Source organism: Crocuta crocuta, unplaced genomic scaffold (assembly GCF_008692635.1).
Source record: "Crocuta crocuta isolate KB4526 unplaced genomic scaffold, BGI_CrCroc_1.0 scaffold11, whole genome shotgun sequence".
Lineage (NCBI taxonomy): Eukaryota > Metazoa > Chordata > Mammalia > Carnivora > Hyaenidae > Crocuta > Crocuta crocuta.
In genome coordinates, this window is record NW_027528624.1 from 6,697,346 (window position 1) to 6,721,266 (window position 23,921).

General features: G+C 40.8%; 1 protein-coding gene across 2 annotated transcripts in view; it reads right to left on the reverse strand.

Moving 5' to 3' along the window:
• Positions 1 to 23,921, reverse strand: part of PRKN (parkin RBR E3 ubiquitin protein ligase) — a 1,321,737-nt gene that overhangs the window by 400,163 nt on the left and 897,653 nt on the right. For both annotated transcript variants that reach the window (XM_077755151.1, XM_077755149.1), the window contains exon 7: positions 6,293 to 6,429. In XM_077755151.1, coding sequence (XP_077611277.1) covers positions 6,293 to 6,429 — 137 coding nt within the window. The remainder of the gene's footprint in view (positions 1 to 6,292; positions 6,430 to 23,921) is intronic.

Consider the following 23,921-nt stretch of genomic DNA (forward strand, 5'->3'; position numbering starts at 1 on the left):
CAGTTTTAATAGTTTGTCATTGTAATTATGACAATGAAAAAGGTTGGTTCATTGTCGACTATTCATACCTTGAGGAATGTATATGTCTAAAATTGAGCTTTGAAAATGTTTAGCTTAGTGGTCCTGAAAGAGGTTTGAAAGACTAGATTATGTAAAAAGAGAACATCTTATGAATTGGTGGTAAGAGGTATTAGACATTTATATAGAAATGTGAATTTACACGGAGACTCTTAGCAAAACATTTGATGTGTGCATCATTTACCAATAGAAATAAATGTTTTGTCTAGTTTTTTGTGGCTTCTAAGGAGCCAGTATAGTTTGAAAAATAGTTTTCCAAGGCTGTCTGGGTGGCTCAGTTGGTTAAGCATCTGACTGCACTTCAGGTCATGATCTCGAGGTTCATGAGTTTGAGCCCCCACCCCTACACATCAGGCTCTCTGCTGTCAGCATAGATTCCAACTTCACATTCTGTGACTCCCTCTCTCTCTGCCCCTCCCCCAGTCACTCTCTGTCCCTGTCTCTCTCTCTCAAAAAGAAATAAACATTTAATAAAATTAAAAAAAAAAAAACAAGAGTTTACCAACTCAACTTACAGCATCAGTTTTTTTTCATTTTAGTTTGTAGTCTGAGAAAACTGATCTCATTTCCCACCCCCTCATAATGTCACTATTCAAACACAAGGGAATGATTTATCTTCCAGGCTCTGGAGATAAAATGATGGATTTGGGGGAAGGACGGTTTTGTACAGACAGTGGGAGAACGAGGGAAAAAATGCTGTATTTAACTTGTAGAAATGCTGTGCTTGAGATACAGATATCTGTATCTGATACTGGTTTGTATCTGCACAGATATCTGACGTAGCTTTGGTTTTGCTTGTTTTTGTTGTTGTTGTTGCTTTTGAGAGAGAGAGAGAGAGAGAGAACGAGTGGGAGAAGGGCAGAGAGAGAGGAAGAGAGAGAATCTTAAGCAAGCTCCATACCTGGCATGGAGCCCAATGAGGGGCTCAATCCCAGGACCTTGAGATCATGACCTGAGCTGAAATCAAGAGTCAGACACTGAACGAAGTGAGCCCCGCAGGCACCTCTTCATGTTCACTTTGCATAATACTCATACCATCGGAGCGGGATAATCCATTCTAGTTTGGCCTAAAGTCCTTCGGCCTTCACCAAAGTAGGAACACAATCACCAAGCGAGTATGTATGTACCAATGAATCTGTCCTATTTACAGTTTCATGCAGACCCCTGAGGTCAGAAAAGTTAAAGGATTATTTAAAGCTGTGGATTTTGGTGCCAGTGTAACCCACCCTCTCTTGTGGTTAGAGATGAACTTTGTCACTGAAAGGAAGTGGTGGCTTTAGGAATACAATGCTCCTTGATTATATAAATAAATCTTGCTTTAATTTTCTTGGAAAAGCTGTAGTCTAAAAATGGCTAGTGGCCACCATAGGGGCCTGAAACCATGTGACTAGACATTTTAAAATGCCATGGTGGAAAGATTTTTTTTTAATTGTTTTATTTATTTTTGAAAGAGAGAGAGAGAGACAAACAGAGAGAGAGAGAGAGGGAGGGAGGGAGAGAGAGGGAGAGCAGGGAAGGGGCAAAGAGAAAGGGAGGCACAGAATCTGAAGCAGACTCCAGGTTCCGAACTTTCAGCACAGACCCTGAGGCAGGGCTCGAACTCACAGACCACGAGATCATGACCTGAGCTGAAGTCAGAGGTCCAATTGGCTGAGCCATCCAGGCGCCACCCCACCCCCATGATGGAGAGATAAATGAACAACTCTACAGAGAAACCAACAATATTCAGTCAACTCATTGTTCAGGTAAAACAATGAGTAGTAAAAGAAGGAGTGCACACGTGCACGTGCACATACACACACACACACGCTTCCAAAAAAACTTCTAATCTTCCAAAAACCAAAGATACCTGGGGACTTTGAGGTTCAGGAATTCTGCACAAGACTGTTGAGGTCAGGCAAGAGCCATCAAGGAAATGTTCTACACAACCATACACAACACAACTCTCATAAAGCTGACCTTTCAATACGTTCTTAGTTCCACTGTGGAATGAACCATCACTTTTGCTTTTCATACATAGTATTAGGTTTTATTTACAAGATTTATAGACATTGATATAACCTTTTAATTAACCCCATCACAAAAGAATACCATGCAATAGAAATAGTATGAATTCAATCAATTTTTCCCTATATACTCCTATATATTTTTAATATATTTTTTCCTATATATTCATATATTCCTATTTTTATCTATAGTTTGAAAAGCCTTGATTTTCTATTTCTGTTCCTTTTTACTAGTTTATTTTATGTGACTTGTTTTACACTCCACGAATCAAGGCAAAATCAAATAAACCAAGGGAAAAAGGTGGTCAGATAGATAGGCAGGTGCATAATGCTTGGTAAATGGTTAATTTATGCATTGAACTATAGGAAACACCAACCTACAGTTAAAGAATGTCTGAATGCATGTTCCTCTATGAACACACACATATATGCACAAATAAATTGCATATACTGTCGGTAGGAATGCTTATATAACAACCCAATTAACAAAAGCCAATATTCATGATGTGCTTACTGTCTTCAGCATTTAATGCAAAGGCACACTATATGGCATTATTTTAATCCATCCACATAACAATGTATAAAATAGTCGCTATTGTATTATCTCCATTTTGGCTTAAAATGAAACAGACATACCAAGGATAAGTAACTTGCCCTACATTATGAAGGTGGTAAATCTCCGAGCCAGGATTTGAACTTGGCTTCTCTGATTCTCTGCGTACACCCCAGGATATGTGTAAAATTATTCATTGGTTTGTGGGGAGGTAATAGTAAGGCTTATGCAGGTCTTTAAAATGTGAAAAATATTAGTCTTCACCAGGATGATGCTGGAACTTCTCATACCCCGGTGTGCATGTGGGGGCAGACTCTTAGTCTCTGTTGAGCAAGATTTTTTCTTACCAAAAAAATCTACAATAGCATTTGAAAGCCTCTCTTCACTTAATATGAGGAGCACTTATGATCTGAATCAAAAAGGGGGGGACTGAAATATATGACACTGTTGTGACAAACTGAATTGTACTTTGTTATAAGCACTTCCAAAAATATATATTAAACCACTGTTGAAGATGTAAAGAAACAAATATTGAAATGAATGATACTGTGTAGAAAGTTTACTTACTGCATGGTTGGAAGTCATTATGGTTGTTTTTTACTTGTCTCAGCTTGTGGTTATTTGCTATATTCTCTTTTACCCTGGTTTCCAAAGTTTAGTAAAAGTCAAGGAATAGAAAAATGTTACATAAAAATAGGTCAGGTTTAGCTCTCACATTATAGTCCACACACACACACACAAAAACGGAAAGATGGTATCGTTAGTTCAACCTGTAGTGCATGACTGCAGTGTGGGCCAGCCGAATTCGTTCAGTTCACTGTATTGGGGGTGGGGCACAGTCCTTGAGTCTGTGAATCCAGCTTAAAAATGCGCACCCCACAGGATGCCAGCCCTCCAGTGGTTACTTACTGTATGGTTACAGTCACTATTGCTAATGGGTGGAGATTAGTACAAGCCTATTTATCAGTTTTTACAAATATCTCTTTATCAACAGATTCTCAATTTAAATATTTTAGATATTTTTGAAAACTTTCATTCATCAAGAACTGCAGACAATGTGTGTTACTCTATTCCAGATACATCCTCTTTTAATAACAAAATCCACAAATATGTAGCTTTCTCCCTCTTGTTAAATATTAAAAGACAGAGGTGTTAGCAAAGGTAAGTTCTTGGTAGTGAGTGGCATTTAAAAAAATAAAAGCAAGGTTTTATGGAGAACTATGTTTAAATAACTGGTGATGAGGTAGGTACAGTCACAAAAATTATTTAAAAGGATTCCAAAGAAAAAATCCAAAGTACAAGAATTACTAGAAAAACTTAGAACAACTTGTTATACTAGAAAGCCAGGCTAATGTTTATGAAAGGAATCACTGTGCAATATTTTTTACTTCATATGTTTGAAATTTCCTATAAAGAGGTTTAAAATTTAAACCTGACTTTTAGAAGTACCTTGAGTATTAAGAGAAAATATGAAAATGGATATTTAGAAATGTTTCCATACTACATGGTTTTGGGAGGAGAGTTTATCAATACAAATTATCCCATGACAAACAGAATCTTTCAATCTACAAATAAATATTTCAATAAATTTTGAATGCTTTTGTTAAAAATTTAAAAGTTCAAAACCTTTCAGTGAGTTTTCCTTAATATAGTGATATTTGCATTATGTGAATCTTAATTAATAAACATTGCATTATTGGCAAATACAGTTGAAAAGTGAGTATCATGATTTACAAAGTCAACAATGCAATTAGCTTTTTCCATTTGGAAATGTGAAATAATTTTGAGATATATTTTTCAGCTTTGATCAAAAAACATTAAAACTAAGTATCGAAATAAGTTAAACTTAAAATCTGACCATTGAATCAAGGAATCACAGTTTCAAAGCACAATTTTCAAAACAAGCGAAGCATATTTACTCACACTGCAATCATCAAATATATATATTTAGAGTGAGGTACATACCCCTATGTCATTCCATATATATGAAATAATTCAAAATGTAACAATGACCTAAGCATAAAAATTAAGCTGTTAAAAGAAAACATGGGAGTAATTCTTCATGACCTTGGTTTTGACAACGGATTCTTACCTTTGACATCAAAAGCACAAGCAACAAAAGACAAAATAAATAAATTGGATTTCTTCAAAATTAAAAACTTTCACGTACTGAAGGATATTACCATGAAAGTAAAAATACAACCTACAGAAAAGGAAAAATGCTTGCAAATCATATACCTGATAAATGTCTATTATCCAGAATACATTAAGAACTCTTACCACTCAACAACAAGACAAACAACCCAAACAAAAAATGGGCAAAGGACTTGAAGAGATATTTCTCCAAACAGAAACACAAATAGTCAACAAGCATATGAAAATATTCAACATCATCAGTCATTAAAGAAACGCAAGTCAAAATCACAATGAGATACCACTTCAAACTTAATAGGATGGCTATTAAAAATAAAACAGGAAAATAACAAGTGTTGGAGAGTATGTAAAGAAATAAAAACCCTTATAAGTTACAGGTAGAAATGCAAAATGGTGCAGCAGCTTTGGAAGATAGTTTGGTAGTTCCTCAAAAGGTTAGACATAGAATTAGCATATGACCTAGCAATTGTACTCCTGGGTATATATCCAAGAGAAATGAAAACACATATGCACACAAGAACCAGTACACAAATGATTTTGGCAGCATTATTCAGAATAGCCAAAAGGTGGAAACAACACCAATGTCCATCAGTAAAGAAATGGATAAACAGATTATGGTATGTCCATATAATGGAATATTAATCAGCTATAAAAAGGAATGAAGATACATGGCCACAAGTTGGATGAACTTCAAAAACATTATGGTAAGTGAAACAAGGAAGATACAAAAAAGCTAACAAACTGAATGATTCCTTTTATATGAAGTATCTAGAATTGGTAAATTCATAGAGGAAGACGATAGTGGCTGCTAAGAGATGGGGGTTGGGGAGATTGGGAGTGCTTACTTAATGAATGTGGGGTATTTTTCTGGGATAGAGAGGGCCAATAGTCATTGCATAATATTGTGAAAACATGAAATGTCACTGAACAGTACACTTGAAAATGGTTAATTGTATGTTATGTGAATTTCACCTCAATAAAATAAATACATGTGATAATAGTAACATAATACAAGAATGCTCTGCAAAGTTGAAAGATAAAAAATTGAAAATATTAAATATTTCAGCTTTATCTTATTCTTTAATATCTTTTAAAATATATGTTCTTTCATATATATGTGTATGTGCTCAAAATTTTTAGCAATAAAGGTATACAATTTAAAAATCTGGATAGGGCTGCTCTAGATCCAGGGTAATCTGTAACCTGTAGGGTGAATCCATAGGCATACTTTGTGCACCTCGGCTGAATAATATTTTTAAAGTTATTTTCCACACTTTTATGCAAGTGATGCATTTTCTAGTTGAACATCCTTCCTTCATACCTTCGTGTTTTGTATTTTTGTGACCTAAACACTGTTTCTTGTTCAGCAGGGATCAAATAGATATTTGAATTTTCAACCCCTCAGCTAGGGATTGAGTATACCTAAGATAGTTTCACATCAACAGTTCTTCTGTTCTTAATTAGCATTCAAAATGGAGGGGGAAAAAAGTACTAGACTTACCCACACACGGCAGAGAGTAGCCCAGCTGAGGGTCATGGATAAACTGCCTGTCATTAAGTCTTGTCACACAGTATAAGTAGAAACAGTCTAAGCAAATCACATGGCGGTGGTTGCACTGGAAAACCAGGACAGGACTCCTGCACAGAAAAAGAAAACATTTCTTCTATTACTTCTAAGGGTGGAAAGGCAACATGTACCTTAGGACTCTTTGTAATCTTATCAGATTGCTTAGAAAATGCTCTGTGTAAAGACCTGCACTGCTCATTGCTTTGATATGTATTCAGCACAATACGTATCAAAACTGCTAAATCTTAAAAACTGGAAACATTTCATTAACTATATATAACATCGAATTTCCTAAATTTATAGTTTTATATTAACATATTTACCAAACAGCTATTTAAACCTGACCTCAGATATAACCTCTTTCTAGATATCTTCTAGAAGTCTCCTAATTCCCAGTTAACCCAGGAACCACCCCATACGTTTATATATATTTTGATTGATACATAGTTACGTCATAGTATTGATATGCTACTCCACTTACAGACTGTGATCTCCTTGAAAGTAGATATTGTGCTTACTTTAAATTGATATTCTCATAGTACCAGACATTATAAGGTTTAAATAAATATTCCGTGGATTTTATTTTAATGATATATAAAATCTGAACTTCCCTAAAACCAAAAGAAAAACCACCATTGTGACAAAGTAGGTGTGCTAGACAGTCACTCATATTTCATGGACAGGCAGAAAAGTAGAATTTCAAAATAAAATTTATCTAGCACAAATTCTTTTCTACAACATCCTGCTCCATCCAAATAGCCAATTTATTAAATCAAGTTTAGGAGCTTACTAATAAATTGATATATAAGTTCTAAAAATTTTGGGTCCCCTTAAAGTGCTTTGTAGGGGAAAAAATCCCCCAAATAACCATGTATTTTTGCTAACAACGTGAACCACATGATTTTATAACCAGAAAAAGAGGCAAATTGAATTAATTTCACATAAGCCCTAGATCATTTTAATAGTAAAAAAAAATCGTTGGAGTTTATCTAGATAAGCCTATTCTCTGTGTGATGACAACAAAATACAAAATATTTTTTTATTTCATACACAATTCTTAAGAGGTCTAATAGCTCTTCAAAAGCTCTTTCACCAGAAAAATTAATATTAAACATAAATATTAAACATATACTTTTCTTAACAATTAAAACATTTTCAAAATTCTTCTTTCCCATTTATTTCAAAGGAATATCTAATACAAAACAAAATAACTTGGTATTTTAATGTCATGGAGCAACAGGGCAATGGTCAACATAAGCTGAGCAAGGATGTCCCTAAATGCTTTTATGTGCTTCTATTTCTCATCTCTGAACCTACTGAAGTCGTTTTGGGGCTATCGTTTCCAACTCCAGAGCCTTTTTCAATTAGGCATTGACTGTGTTCTGAACTTTCAACCTCTTCCCTTCTAATAACATTCTGCTTGAAGATGATAAAATATAATGCTTTCTCATTTCTATCACGAGTCATACATACACACAAGCACAAGGGCACACACACCTCATTCACTCTGTGTGACCCTACAGAACTGCTGTATTCTACCTTTTCCTCATGGCCCAGTTCTGTGAAAAATATTCTCCATTCTGGTCTTAGCTACATGGTCGACTAAGCCTTTAGAGACCCTCAATCTGTTCTGAACACATGGAAGCACTGGAGAAAATATTAGAACATTTATAAAAATGTTCCTGTATCTAACAAGGTTAAGGAAAAAACTTAGTGATTACCCTGCAAAAGAAATAAAAAGAAAACCTATAAAGCCAAATAGCAGTAGGAGCATGAACTACTGGCATAGTGTCCCAGAGTGACATTAAGGTACACGGTGGCCACTGGTCCAGGAAAGTGAATTCTTTTCCATCCCTGTTAAGGAAAAATGGAGAGAATTCTCTTTCATGTGTGGACAACACTGCATATTTATGGATTTGTCCTTCAGTTAAAATTTGGCCCCAAAGAACTTAGACCATGTGGACAATCCACAGAACATCAATTGTTCTACTTAACTGATGGCGTCCTACCATTTGGAACAGATTGGAAAGGAAAGGTAAATACATGAGAGAGGCCATGGTGTGAGGTAAACCCCATGTGGATTTAATGGCCCACCATATTAGGAAAGGTGTTAGAGGTTCAATATTTGGGGAATGGAGGGACACACTCAACACAGTAGTCCATCTTGCTCTTCCTTCTACTACTACTACTACTGCTACTGCTACTACTACTACACTACACTACACTACACACACACACACACACACACACACAGAGCAGTGCAAGGACAATCACAGGCCCTGTGGAAACACAGGCTCTAGTCCCCACAGAATGAAGCACATCCTCTTGGGGACATAAGAGGGGCCCTACTAAAAATTAAGCTACAGCCACACCAGTTCACGTCTGCCTTCTTGAACTGAGATACAGGTGCGGAGCTGAACAGACCAAACTGACGGGACTAAGTGATCAGACCCATCAGGGTGGGAAGAGCTGGGGGAGTCCCTGAGGTATCTGGGTGGTCCACTGGGGCACTTCACGGCACTGCCCTCTGGAACTGTAGTGGCAGGTGGACAGGGCAGCAAAGGCAGCGCTGAGAAGTGCATGGTGACCAGGACCTGAGAGACCTTAGGATTTACCTACTGAAGCAGCTAACATCAATAACTCTTATTATGAAAACTATATACAATAGAGTCAGCAGAAAGGGCTTTAGAGAATATTTACCTTGAATAAAAAATATGAGAAATTAATGCAGGTAACAGTAGTTTACCAAACCATGAGAAGTAAAGGAAACACGATACAAAAATGTGTTCAGCTCTGGAAGTGAGGACAGATCACTAGAGTTCCTTGAAGGAGAGTCCCTTCCCAGACACAGGGTGTATATATCAGTGACACCAGAACCCACATGTGTGGGGTTGCACTGGACGTCCATTTTGGAAAAGAAAGAAACTTACAAGAGTTTCAGGGAGTCACAAGTATAGAGAAGTCACTCAGGAATTCTGTCTGTCACTATCCATATGGTGTGAATTTATATAATATATAAACATGTCAAGATTTAGAGTGATATGAAATAAACATGTAGAAAATACATATATATAATATATTGATGGATATATACGTTGATGGATAATGTTATAGATGTAGATAGAATATGCACATATTCACGCAGAATTATCAGTCAGTTGGATTTATTGATACAGTTTTGAGGTAAGATTGTTCATCCCTTAGTAAGAATATTTCTGGTTACAAAAATTTCTAGTATTTATGAAAAAGTTAGGTGAGGAATAGGCATGCCACCCATAGAAACATTATTGGATTAATCATCTGAATCATCTGAGAAAAAGAGTGAGGATCATTTCATGGCTGGAGGGACTACATAATTAATTTCCTAAGCAGAAGACAAAAGAGGGCAGTGGGAAAAACTAGTATTTATGACCACCCGCTTTGGGTTAGGTACTTTCTAGGAACTTCTCAAACGTTTTTCCATGTCATCCTCCTAAAATAAACTGCCCGCCCTCTGTCACACATTCTGTTCCTCTCTCTGCCTCCAGCTTTCTTACAGTTCTTTTATTCCTGGGCTTGAGCTTCTTGCCATTCATTCTTCTAGGATAATACTAGCTTTTATATTCAAATCAAGATTCTAAACTTCAAGGTCAAGTTCATGATAAGACCTCTAAGGTACTTTCCCTGGAGCTTAATTCTTCACTGATTTTTCTCTTTCTCGTTAACTTTTAATCCATAAGGTCTATCCTAATGCACTTCTGATGCTGCCTTCGCTTTTATTCAGACTGAGTGTCATCAGTTGGTATCCTAGCTGTCAGCATTAAATGAAAAGTCCTGAAACATTGGAGGCTGAACTTGATTACCACTTTCATGACCCATGTCTCACCAAAGACAGCGGTAAGTACATGACCATTTTGTGATCAATAGTTACTGATCGTATCTGTGGCTCAATGGACAAAATGTTTTTGTTTCCTAACTTCTCTGCTCCCGTCCTCATGGGTTTTACTCAGTTACTTACTGAGCATCTGCTTTGGCTGAAGTAGGCACTTACTAAACACACGCGGAAGACACCAGTGAGTGAATGAATAAACACCTCATGATTGGTGTAAGCCTTGGGAAAAACACACGTAATTCAGTCATAGGCCATGGGCGGGGGACACGACACGCATATAGAACAGGTATTAAAAGGAGGTATATGTGGTCATCAAACTCTGGGGCCACAGAAGTTAGAACAGCAGAGAAGTATGAGTCAGGGTTAGGAAACCTGAGCTGAAGTTAAAAGAATGGAGCATGAGCACTGGGTCCCTGGAGAGAAATGTGGTTTCTAGGCAAGGCAGGAAACACAGATGTGGGAAGGAATTCTTGGAACCGAAAAGTTATCAGTTGGGCTTCTGAGGGGATGTATTGGGCAAGAGAAAAGAGATGAAAAGGGCTGGGGACAGTGAGTGGGAAGAAGACTTATGGAGACTGACCTAATGTGTGTTCTCTAGGTCCTGGGATTCACTGAGGCTTCATCTATCAGAAGAGATAGATGTTTTGGTATGTCCAATTCTGGGGGAACGTGTGGAGGAGAAAAGGCTGGAAGTCGTGAGAACTATTTGGAGGTCATTTTAATAGCTCAGGCATCAGCTGCTAAGGAAGCAGGCACTGGTGTATGGGCCCTTCTCGGAAAGGAAAGAAGATGGATGGGAGTGGGTTTTCTGAGGAAAATCTGCCAAGCCTTATCTTCTCTTGGGTCTTTGTTCCTCCCAACATTCCTCTGTGCCCTTTGCTCAAATTATATATAAATGTTAATTGATCGATCTAAAAGATGATTTTACCCCAATGGGCCAGGCTACAGAGCAGTGAATCAAAGGTTAAATAAAGTTCTCAATCATATGTAAAAGCAATTATAAATGCTGTACTTGACATTACTGAAGAGGTATTATTTTCTTTGAAAGTCAACAGCTTTTATTATAATTCACGTATTTCATAGAAACAGGAATGTAGCAAACAGGATAGTATGAAAAAATGTTTTGAAACTGCAGGTTTGTCCATGGTGCTCTCTCTATTTACATCTGGATTAGGCTCTTTCCTGGCATCAGGCACAGCAGCCGCCCCTGTCTGATGCCTCCCTGCAGATGCGGCCCGGGGCGCACCTGGCACCGCCCACGGGCGGCAGGCTCAGCAGCTCTTCCTGTGGGAGGTGCATTTGCACTCTGCATTTGCAGGAATACACGCAGGTGCAGGGGCAGGTGGAGGTGCAGGAGCAGGTGCAGAAGCCCAAGCAGGTGCAGGAACCCGCACAGGTGCAGATGCAGGCGCAGGTGCAGAAGCCCGTGCAGGCGCAGAAGCAGGTGCAGAAGCCCGTGCAGGCGCAGAAGCAGGTGCAGGAGCCTGCGCAGGCGCAGGAGCCCGTGCAGATGCAGAAGCAAGTGCAGGCGCAGAAGCAGGTGCAGAAGCCCGTGCAGGTGCAGGAGCCCGTGCAGGTGGGGAAGCCCGTGCAGGCGCAGGAGCTGGTGCAGGAGCCCGCACACGCGCAGGAGCCACCAGCGGGGCAGGAGCACTTAGGTCCATTTCGAGCAGAGGTGAGGATTGAGGTCCAAAGCAGGCGGCGCAGGGAGACACTGGTGTGGGCTGCAGGCGTGGTTCTCAAGAGGCACTGGTAAGCAATGACTTCCCTGCTTTTGTTAAAGGAGTAATCCAAGATCCTTTCTTCCCAGAGTATTAGGCATAACTGAAGGAATATTGGTAAGAAATGTGGCAAACCTCTCACATACATCACACCAAGTAGAATACTGCTACGTAATACGGAGTCCAAGCATTTAAACTCATAAAATTAGCTCTCTAGTATCTACAAAATTGCATCAATGTTTTCATATTTATCTGATCAAATGTGCCGTTTAATCTGCTCTCCACCTCATTTGTGGGAGTGTTCTCTCTCTTGCTCATTTTTTCTCCCTCACACACACTCTCTCTCTGCCCGAATCTGTTTCTCTGACACTGTCTTCTTCTTTGCCACAGGTATATCTTCATTTATACCCACAAAGAGGCTGCCATTTCAACTTCTCAACTGAATGTGACATATATTGAATGCAATCTCCCAGAAATTTTAAGATACTTAAAGATAAGGAAGCAAGTCTAAACTCGAAGGGAAATGAAAATGTCATAAAGTGGGTAGGAAAGGGATACATGTAACAGTAATACAGGGCAGAACACGAAATTATGTTAGAGACGTGGGAAATATTAGCAGACTCTGTGGTAAGCAGCATTTGGGATGTCCCCTGGTGATCTCCACCTGCTGGATGTCATGCCCTTGCGGCCTTTCCACAGATCAGTAGACTGACCTGAGTAATCTACCCGGGAAGTGCAGAAGTGACAATGAGCGATTTCTAGGACTAGATCAGAGAAGACTGCCTGCGCTTCTTCCTCAGTCACTTGCTCTGAGGAAAGTGATGGCCATGTTGTGAGGACATTCAAGAGCTCCTATGGAGAAGTTGCATGGCAAGGAGCTGAGGCTTCTTGCCTCCAGGCAGTCACGGAGGCACCACCTAAGATAATGAGTCACCTCGTGTGCAGACCCTCCAGCACAGGACACGCCCACAGGCTGCTATAGCCCTGACTGATACCTTGATCATAAGTTCATGAGCTACCCTGAGCAAGAACCATCTGGCTAAACTTTTCCCAAATTCCTGATGCTCTGAAACTCTGGGAGATAACATTTTTTGTTTTGTTTTGTTTTAAGCCACTAAGTTTTGGGGTAATTTTTTAATGCAGCAGTATAGACCTAATACAGGCTTGGAAGAGGAAAGAGATCATATTTAGATAGCAAATCATAAATGACTTCACACAAGCAGTGGCAGCTCAAGTTTCCAGGGCATGGAGATAGAAAAAAAAAAAATCTTCCAGGTCAACAGAAGAGACTGGAGTTGCAAAAGAACAGAGCATGGGAGGAGATGCTGAGTTATCTAGTACAGCCGGTTTCTCCATTCACCCCAATGAAAAGCAAAATATATATAGGGGTAGTAGAGTCATCTGAAATGCGATGAGAAGCAATGAAAGTTAGAATAAAAATATTAAGTGCGAATCATTGAGGAGATGAAAATAAATTTTGCTCATTGGAGGGAGAAAGTTAGTCCTTAAATTTAGCGAACACTTGACCCTGGAAAATGCACATGTTGTTTTTACAATATTTCATTTGTGCAGCAGTAACATAGATGTTATGCCCCAGTTAGCAATCTTTCAAAGCTCTCTACAAATCCTCAGTACATGAACAACTATGACTCCTGGGAGTTTAATAAAGCATTAGATTAGATAAAAATAATTAGAGAAGGAAAGCTATGCCATTAAGGAACCTGAATCTATCTTCCTAACAACTGTCATTTTAAATCTCTTTTAGTTAGAGGTAGCTTATAAACAGTAAATAAATGACTACAGTCTCAGAAACCAAAAGCATTTTCACTTAATTTATATCACCTAGGAATCGCCAAGATGAGCTTCTGACGGAGCATCCAACATGGCGCCTGCCCTCAATAACACTTTAACCCACATATGTCATCCAAGTTCATTATTTGAGTTAGCCAAGTGAGCAGTCCCAGTCACTGGAGAGGCCCCTGCTCCAAGATGCTAATTGAGAGACTCAACTTTTAGAAATTTAAATGAGCTTCAACAGTTGAATGACCTTCGAAATTCCATCCAGCAGCCAAGTTTAAATTCCTGAAGGAAGTCCGTTTATCCATTCGTCTGCTTGGACTCAGAATCCTACTGAGACACGACAGGTCCAGAACAAGGTCATTTACCATCACTTCCAATTTCTTCTTGCTCCCTCTGCTCATGTTCTCATTGCTGCTCTCTCTCTGTCCATTTTGCTCTGGACAAAATGGGTGTGACTTTGGCTCTATGCGCTTGCTTGTGTAAGGCCCAATATTTCAGCATAAACAACATTGCCTTTTAATAAAGACTCTTTATTAAGGTCTACATTTTTGAATCACTGTCATCAGTCTATTCCTCTAATTCTCTGGACTAACCGCCACATGCCAGGCACTGTCCTGTGGATGTCACATAAAAGTGAGCAAAACATGGCCATTGCCTCAGAAGGTCAGAGGCCTATAAGGTTGAAGACCAACAAGTAATTATCTCCTGGTGTAGTAAGGGCCACCATAGGGATGAGTTTAGAGGCCACCTGACCCAGTCTTTGCAGCCAGTGGAAGGGTTCTCAAGGGAGCTCATGCCTCCGTGAGTGCATTCAGTCTATACAGAGAGAATATATCGAACAAACTAAATGGCTTCCCTTATTTATAATGGCTTTAAATAAAATATATAAAGTACAGTAAATACATTAGAAATAAAGTGATTAAGAAAATATATACTCTGTCTCCTTTCCCTATCGACAAAACTCCCTTTTCCTCTTTAATCCTCATTCACCAATTCTATGTCCCATCTGTGACATTAAATGTTACTGAATCAAGAGAACTCTAACCTCAACTTTGTTCGAAGGTTTGATCCCACTGATGAGTACTGTGCAAACTCTCTTGTCATTAATGCACAGTTTTATTCCTGGAAAACAACCTGGTTTTGTGTATCTTGTGGTTATAATGCTCATCCAAATATGCTAAATTCTCATATGTTCTCAGATGTAATATAATTCCACAGACACATTTTCTGCCATGGGGCTAAGCCTTGACCTCACATGCGTTGAGAACAACGATTTTGTGCAAAGCATTTTGTTGTTGTTGTAGGTACTGAGACCTTTAAAAAAAAAACTTAACGCTCCCTATCCAGTCCACTGTGTCTCCACTGAGATGTTTACCTGTTCTATTGATTGTCATACAGAGAAAAAGAGAGTTTCAAGTAGCAGCCACTTTTTCTGTCTCAGACCTATTTAGTTTCTAAAATACTTAATTTTGAGAGTCTACAGAATAGGAACTATAAAATTAGTTGAGTAAAGATATGCAGAGGAGCAAAAGTATAGCGCTTTCTAGAGCAAGTGGATTAGGTCTTCAAGTGTTGGTATAGCCTGAATTCTCCAAACTCATTAGCCTCATTCTGGAGGAAACCTAAATCGGCACCCATACCATTTCTTCCTCCCGCATTTCCCCCCAACCCCATTTAATCAATACACCTCAGTGATTTTATTCTAAAGTGGCTTTCATCATGGAAGGTCTTGGCCAAAACCACAAACTAGTTACCCAATGCCAATGTATTAAGACTTTATGTTTTCCTTCTGTTTATCAGAGCCACTCATAAGGGTCCTTGCCCCACACTATATGTCTCCCTAACTGCCATTCCCAAATCCTTCTCAAGGCCTTGCTTTACAGCTTCAGAAGTGAACCTCCTTTTCCCTCATGTTCGTGTCGCTCTGTGTGAGATTCTTCCTATTTAGCTTCATTTTCCTCTTTCAGGAAGCTGCTTCGATAAAACTCCAGCTCACACCAACTCTCCCACTCACTTCACAATTCCCCATAATGCTCATGTCTCCAAAGTAGTATTTTTATATTCTACTTAGTGTTTTAGTACATATCATTATACTGTTCTGTACCTGCTTGATCAGTTTCTGTCAGTCCCCCCTGGTCAATTCAACACCTGGCCATTGAGGGCACCTGGGGGGCTCAGCCCGTTAAGTGACCGGCTCTTAATTTCAGCTCAGGTCATGATCTTATAGTTGGTGAGATTGAGCCCCGCGTCAGGCTCTGCACTGGCAGCGTGGAGACTGCTTGGGGTGGTCTCTCTCCTCTCTATCTGTCCCTCCACTGCTTGTGCTTTGTCTCTCGCTCTCTTAAAATAAATGTGAAAAAAAAAAATTAAAACCCACGCGTAGTAATTGGGAGGCTACTGTGTGCAGGCTCCCTTGCTTGACATGGAGATGGGATACACAGTTCTTATCCTCATGGGATTCTGTGTAATGGTGACATAACTAAGTCCAGGGCACATCGGAAAAAGCTTAATCCAATGTTGGTCAGGCAGAGAATGTTTCCTGAATGAAAAATAAACAAACAAACAAAAAAAGACCCAAAAGGCAAGAATGAATCAGCCTGACCAAGAAACTAGAGGGGAGTGAGGAAAACATGCAAAAACACTTAAAATGGCATAAAATTAGAAAAGGTTAGGAAACCGTGTCCTAGATATTCATACTGTCTCCTTGGTGTTTATCAAAGTTCTGAATTCCTTGAAAAATCAAAAGTCAAACTAAAGCATAATGATACTGCTTCCACAAGCCACATGTGTAAGTCCATGTTTTAAGTTTCTATAGTACCTTAAGTGTAGCTGAATTAGGTTCTGTTATTTATAACATTTTGAACCATTAACAAGAAACATAATAAAGTATATGAAGCCATGGTTACAAAAGGGAATTATTAATTTCCTCCAGATGGCTTCAGTCTTCAAAAATAATTACGTGACCTTAGTATAGTTTATACATTGTATTTCTAAATATAATTACTGTTGGCAGGTTGAATCCAAACATAAACCATTAAATTCTAGAAATGCTAGATTGTAAACATGATACCAATATATATTAGAATTAAAAATTAAACTTCTTTCTTTTTTAAAAGTAAGTTAAAGTTTTAGAAGGAAAGAGGTCAACCCCTTTTTATAGTAATTCATTGCTATGATTTGGTTTATTAGCAGCCATCCCAAGCTTTCTTGCTAAGGCCTTCGTAGTACCAAACAGATGCTGATAAGTAATTGTAAATAGTGGGTAAATCATAATGAAATAACACTTGCATGTAACAAAATAAAATTTAAAATCCTAAGGGGTATGTGGCTTGTGGGAGGAAAATGCATCTCATGAAACACTATCCCATTACTTTCATATCCCCCAACTAATAGAGTTAATTTCAGTTCTTAAAATTATATTTATAAATGGCCAAGTGCTGACTGTTACATTTGTAAGAGTCCACCTACTTCTGAGTTTTAATCTCCAAGTATACTCTATTCAGACTGTCAGTGTCGGAGAGCTGGAGAAAGCTGAACCCCGATTTAGCATAACATACTTTCTGGGTAGCATCATCTGCATGTAGCTGCTGGGGGACACAACTATTCAGCTGAAGCCATTTGAACACATACCAGTTCACGCATATATCCTGTCTTTGTTTTTCCTTTTGTGGGAAACAGTTAGAAGCAGATAGATGCCCAGATCTACTGCAGCAGAATTCTGCTAAATTGAGACAGATATGAAGATAGATCTTGTTTAGATAAGAACCCCACTGTGAAATAAATTGTCCTAGGGTGTCCCCAAATCTCATGACAGGAAATATTAATGCACTAAGAATCAGTCCAGTGGCTATGAATGTTTGGAGCTATTTAACATAAATTATTATAAAACAGAGTGGTTTAAAAATGATATTTGCTGCCAGCCCACAAAAACCTTGCATAGAGGATTTCTCCTTGGTCTTTCATTCATTCTTAAAATGAATGAATGAATTCATGCTACTAGAATGCCAAATTTTTTATTCCTCTTATCAGAGAAGTGTTAAGAATTAGGTCCTCTGAAGTAGAGGACCTTCTTGACAGATAATAGACATCTTAAAACAGTTCTTTGACAAAAATATCTCAAAATAAGGAGGTGTAGTGACATTTCCAAGGTATTGTTAGATAGAGCATTAAAATATTAATAATATTAATGTAATTTAAGAATGTGTGGAGCACAGTCAATAAAATTATTTTCCTAATTGAGGTTTTTGTTTTACATCTAGCCAGAAAAGCTGTGTGTGGCGTGCCAAAGTATTTCCCTAAAAGTAATAAAAATCATCATGACATCACAGAATAACTCCAAATGAATTCAAGGATAAAACTAAGCTAAGGGAATTGATGCAAAAAGGCAATGGCCTGCTTTGCACAGCCCAAGACACTGGAGACCGGAGGAATGTTCCAGAAAGCTCCAGGCTGAGAGGGCTGTGCCAGGGGTTGGCTTCAGAATGCAGCTTTCATGGAAAGGGGTCTGCAAAATGGCAGCTTAGACCAGGGAATCTCTAAAGGCATTTCAGATACCAAGATTCGACAGTCTGCAATGGGTATGATCACAGCATTTCTTCCTCACTATAAGTTTGGTGGACTCAAACCTTACTTGAAATTATGTGTGAAAGACAGCTCATATTTAGGATTTTGGCTTTAAAGTTACTTCTTAAATTTTTTTTAAATGTTTTATTTGAGAGAGAGAGACAGACAGACAGTGTGAGCAGGGGAAGGTCAGAGAGAGAGGCAGATACAGAATCTGAAACAGGCTCCAGGCTCTGAGCTGTCAGCACAGATCCCGACGCAGGGCTCGAACCCACAAACCGTGAGGTCATGACCTGAGCTGAAGTCAGATGCTTAACCGACTGAGCCATCCAGGTGCCCCTTTTAAAAAATTTTTTAAATGTTTTATTTATTTCTAAAGTTACTTCTTGAGCTAATGCACATGCTGCTTGCAAGGCTAAGAGTCTGAGAATTTCTAGAGATTTTACCTTCTGGAAGACATATTGTGAAGGAGGCCCTGAGCCAGCATATTAAAAGGAAATCAGAAGACGTACATACCTCAGTTTTAAAAAACAAAACAAAAAACCCAAAACATCCAAAGCAACGAAATATATAACTTTTCACAGAAGCTAATTTAATATTAAAGCCCTTGTTGTTTCTTTTCTTTCTTTCTCTCTCTCCCTCTCTCTGTTTTCAATAAGGTCAGTGGGTAACTGGTGCCAGCAGGAGGGACGGACGCTCTGCTGTGTTCTCCTCCCCATCCCAGCCTCCCACCACGGTGTATCATCAATTATTTATTTAATTTTCTACGTTCTTTCTAGACCATAAGTCAGCAGAGTCCAGCTGGGGGCTAAATCTGGCCCACGTCGTGTTTTTGTAAATAAAGTTTTATGAGAACACAGCCATTTTTACATACTGGGTACAGCTACTTTTATCTATAAAGGCTGTGGGTGGCTGTGACTGGGACTATATATGGACCACGAAGTGTGAGCCACTATTCAGCCTTTACAGGAACAGCTTCCTGCTCCAGCTCTTGACTCCACAAACCCAACAGCTGTCTTTTGGTTTTCTTTTTTTTTTTTTTTTAATATTTTTATTTATTTCTAGGAGAGAGAGAGAGAGAGACAGCGTGAGCAGGGGAGGGTCAGAGAGAGAGGGAGATACAGACTCTGAAATAGGCTCCAGGCTCCCAGCTGGCAGTCAGAACAGAGCCCAACGCGGGGCTCGAACCCACGAACCGCGAGATCATGACCTAAGTGAAAGTCGGACGCTTAACTGACTAAGCCACCCAGGCGCCCCTGTCTTTTGGTTTTCTGAGTGCCCGACCAATGGCTGGTGTTTGGTAAATGCTTATGTGCGAAGGGGTTCAGCTGCTGACTGTTGGCTAAATGAAGGACCATGAATGAGGAGGGACACAAAAGAAGGCAAACAGAAGTACAACAGCTTATACAGGTCGGAGGGGCACCGGCTTTGACCTAAGTCATCGATGCTACTTGTCAAGGTGCAAACATTGTCTCCTTTCATTCAGGACATTTCTTTCGATTAAGCTGATCTGATCTCCACCAGCGAGTGTCCAATGCTGGCCACTCCCACACCAGAGAAAGGAGACAGGAAATGGACTTTGCGTAGCTCATGAAAAGCGACAGCAAGACACTAGGATGGAAGCACGCGATGGTGCCTGGCGGGCTGCTACCGACTGGGTGGTCGGGGAAGGCCTGAGGTGAGCACATTTACATTGGTCCCCAAGTGACAGGCTGCACACAGATCTGATGGGAGAGGGCTCTGCGGGAAGGAAGGCTAAGGGAAACTCCCTTTTGATGGCAATGCCTGGGCCTGCTTGGGGAATTAAAAGGAAAGTCGGTGTGACAGGGACACCCTGAGAAGCAAGGGGGCATGGGACAAGATGAAGTTCAGGTGGATGAGAGGGCAACATGAAGTCTTTGTCTGAATTGTCAGGGGCACCTGGGTGGCTCAGTCAGTTAAGCATCGGACTCTTGGTTTCAGCTCAGGTCATGATCTCACGATTTGTGGGTGTGAGACCTGCATTGGTTTCTGTGCTGATAGCACAGAGCCTGCTTGGAATTCTCTCTTTCCATCTCTCTCTCTGCCCCTCCCTCCCTCCTGTTTTTTAAAACATTTTTTTAATGTTTATTTATTTTTTTGAGAGACAGAGCACAAGCAGGGGAGTGGCAGAGGGAAAGAAAAAGGGAAGAAGAGAGGGTGAGGGAGGGAGGGAGGGAGGGAGAGAGAGAGACAGAGAGACAGAGAGAGACAGAGAGAGAGAGACAGAGAGAGAGAGAGAGAGAGAGAGAGAGAGAGAGATAGAGAGTGAATCTGAAGCAGGCTCCAGGCTCTGAGCTGTTACACAGAGCCTGGCATGAGGCTCAAACTCATGAACCATGAGATCATGATCTGAGCAAAAGTCAGCCACCTAACTGACTAAGCCACCCAGGCGCCCCTCCCTCAATCTTGAGAGAGAAGGATCTGAAGCAGGCTAAGAGCTCAGAGCCCAATGAAGGGCTCAAACTCATGAACTGTGAGATCACGACTTGAGTCAAAGTTGGATGCTTAACTGATTGGGCCATCCAGGCTCCCCTAAGTAAGCATTATAAAAAAAAAAAAAAAAAAAACAGTTATGAATTTGACTCTTAGGCAATAAGAATTCAGTACAAAATTTTAAGCAGAGATGCAACATGACATCATTTATGTGTGAGAAAATCACTCTAACTTTGTGCAGTGCATGGATTGTAGTGTGACAAGGAAGGGAGGGAGCCCTGTGGACGTTGTGAAGTCCCCCTCAGGCAGGAGAGACTGGTGTGGACCGAGCAGTGGAGCCAGAGACACATGGATGGTGGACAGTATGTTTAGGACAACACAGCATTCGCATGTCTTCTCCTGAGCTCGTCTCCATTTTTACTAACATTTGTAGATTTCTCCACTTTTAGGGAACCTCAAGACCACGTCCCCAAATCCATGGGACCACTGTTATAAAATGAACACCTTTCAAATTACTTTACATAAAAATGGAGACTTTCCAGTGGTTTCCAAGTAAATATCTCAAAATTTTTTCCTAGGGCATAAATTAAAAGATAACGAACCTAATAATAAAACAGTGCATTAAGAAGAATTATGGTGCCATTGTTTGTCCGAATAGTATTTATTGATCTCCTGCAATGTGCCAGGTGCCAAGAATAGTGCAGGGCCCAGCACAAGGAACGAGAGGTACACTGATAACCCTCCATGGGCTGTGTGAGGCTCTGGGGGACAAGCTCTTCACACCGCACTGATATCGAAGGTATCAGAGATATTTGGGAAGCGAAACTGACGATTCAGGGGTTCATCAACCTGAGGCAGGGAGAAGCGTCAAGCATTATGTCTAGATTCTCTTTTTAAACATTTACTGGATGCTTCTAACAGGCTGGGTCCCCTGCTAAGTGCTTTCTCTGCATTATTTATTTAATCCACTGAACTATAAAAACCCTTAGCAGGGCAAGGCCCCTTCTGTGTCTTGTCTTCTGTGATCTCACCATCTAACACCGGGCCTCGTATGGCAGGAGTTCAACAATACTTGTTGAAAGACGGGTGGACATCTCCCCGTCCCTGCCTCGACGACGACAGTGAGATGCCCTGCTGTGGGAGGGGCAGGTAAGGGCATGTGGTGGGGAGGAGAGCTTCGGGGCCTCTTGATCCCAGAGCCAAGTAAGTGACAAGGCAGTCACCACGACCGACCTGCTCCGGCCCCACTCCCGTTCCTCAACACTGCATTCCTCAGGCTGGCCCGGACATTGATGACATTTGCTGGCGGGGGACAAACCGCCAGAGCAGCAGCAGGACTCGAAATACCGGCAGAAGATTTCTTTTGGTTCAAGACTTGCTGAGTTTGAGACACCTTTGCAATGTCGAGTGAACACGTACAGAGATCAGGTCACTATGTGCCCCTTACACTCGGGCGGAAGCTTCGAGCTGGAAAATGCTCTGCAGACCCATGAGCAAGAGAAGAATAATTCCAGCCCTGGGAGCAGGTGAGCTCACCCGTGGACACTGTGAAAATAGGAGAGGAGGTGGTGTCGGAGGGAGCCCGGAGAACACTGACATTACAGTGTGATTGGTTTGATGAAGTTTTCACTTGCTGCGCTATGGACACGAAAGAGTTTTGCTCTTTTCCGGTAACTGATATTTTTGTGTCTGTCAAGCACACCTGCTGAGCAGAGGGCCCCCAGTGACACGCCGGATTCCATGACTTTGGTTCACTTTCAGGTACTAGAATAATCTAATGTGGCCACTGAGCCTTAGGCGAGCTGTCTTGATCCTCCTTCTCACACTGCACTCGGAGCTCTCTCTTGCCTGCGTGAAGACCAGAAAGGAGCCTCAGCTCCTCCCAGGGCCGTGCACAGGAGGCGGGTCCTGCTCGCACTGGGCACGTGCAGACTTGATCAACGGAGTTTCTGGAAGGACAATGGAACATTGTGGAGGGATCCTCTTTTTTCTTGATTGCTGCTGAAATGTGCTGAAACGTGTGGAAGCAAACAGTGGGTTCTAAGGGCTAAATGGTACAGAAGACAGAGGTTTCTCTCACACTGAATTTTCAGATTCAGGGGGGAACATAGCATCCGTGAATAAGAGTTGCCAAGTGGGAGAGAAGTAGGGAACAGGCCTGCCTAACCCAGTCTCGATGGCGTGGAAGGCCCCTTGGAGGAAGAGTCTTATTCTCCAAACAGAATCCAGGATGGTGCTTTTAAACACAGGTCATCTGCCTGCCCCACTCGATCCCTGCAGCGGCTCCCCATGTTATCCCTTACAGCGGCGTTGTTCAGTCCTGCAATGCCGCCAACCACCCCTCTCGGCCCTCATCTCCTCTTTTGCTCCCTGTGGTCCAGCCCAGTGAGCTCTGTGCTATTCCTCAAACATGCCTGGCATTCTTCTGCCTCAGGACCTTTGCACTGGCCCCTCCTTTTGCATGAATGCTCTTCCCTAGCTATTCACATGGCTCACATCTTGATCTCCTGCAACTCTTTCTCCAAATGTCTTTTCCTAATAAGCCACTCCCAGACCGCCCTACATAAAAGTAGTCAACCCCACTTTGCAACCCCAAGCCCCTTATCCCCTTTTATTTTTTCTACATTCTGCAGTAGATTTGCAATATTATTCCCCAGTGCTTCATTCTTCCTTGAACCCACTCCTTTGCCAGGTGACTTTGCCCTTCCTCCCACTAGAAGGTGAATATACTTCCCATCCGTTGACAGTGAGCCAAGCCACATGGCTTCCTTTAGCCAAGAGGACGAGAGTGGATATGATGCAACCAAGCACTTGAGAAGTGGTGTGTGCTCAGGCTTGCCCTCCTGCCTTCCTGCCTTTCCCAGGAAGGAGGATCGACCTAGAGTAGCTACTGACTCCAGAAGGATGACACACCAAGTAGACTGGAAACATCCATTGCCCAGAGCAAGCAGCCAAACCCAGGTGAAGCTCAGAGGAGTGAATGAGAAATACTACTTATTGGGCACCTGGGTGGCTCAGTCAGTTAAGGATCCAACTCTTGATTTCAGCTCAGGTCATGATCTCATGGTTCTTGGGATCAAGACTCACATTGGGCTCTGCACTGCTTGGGATTCTCTCTCTCTCTCTCTTTCTCTCTCTCTCTCTCCCTGTCCCT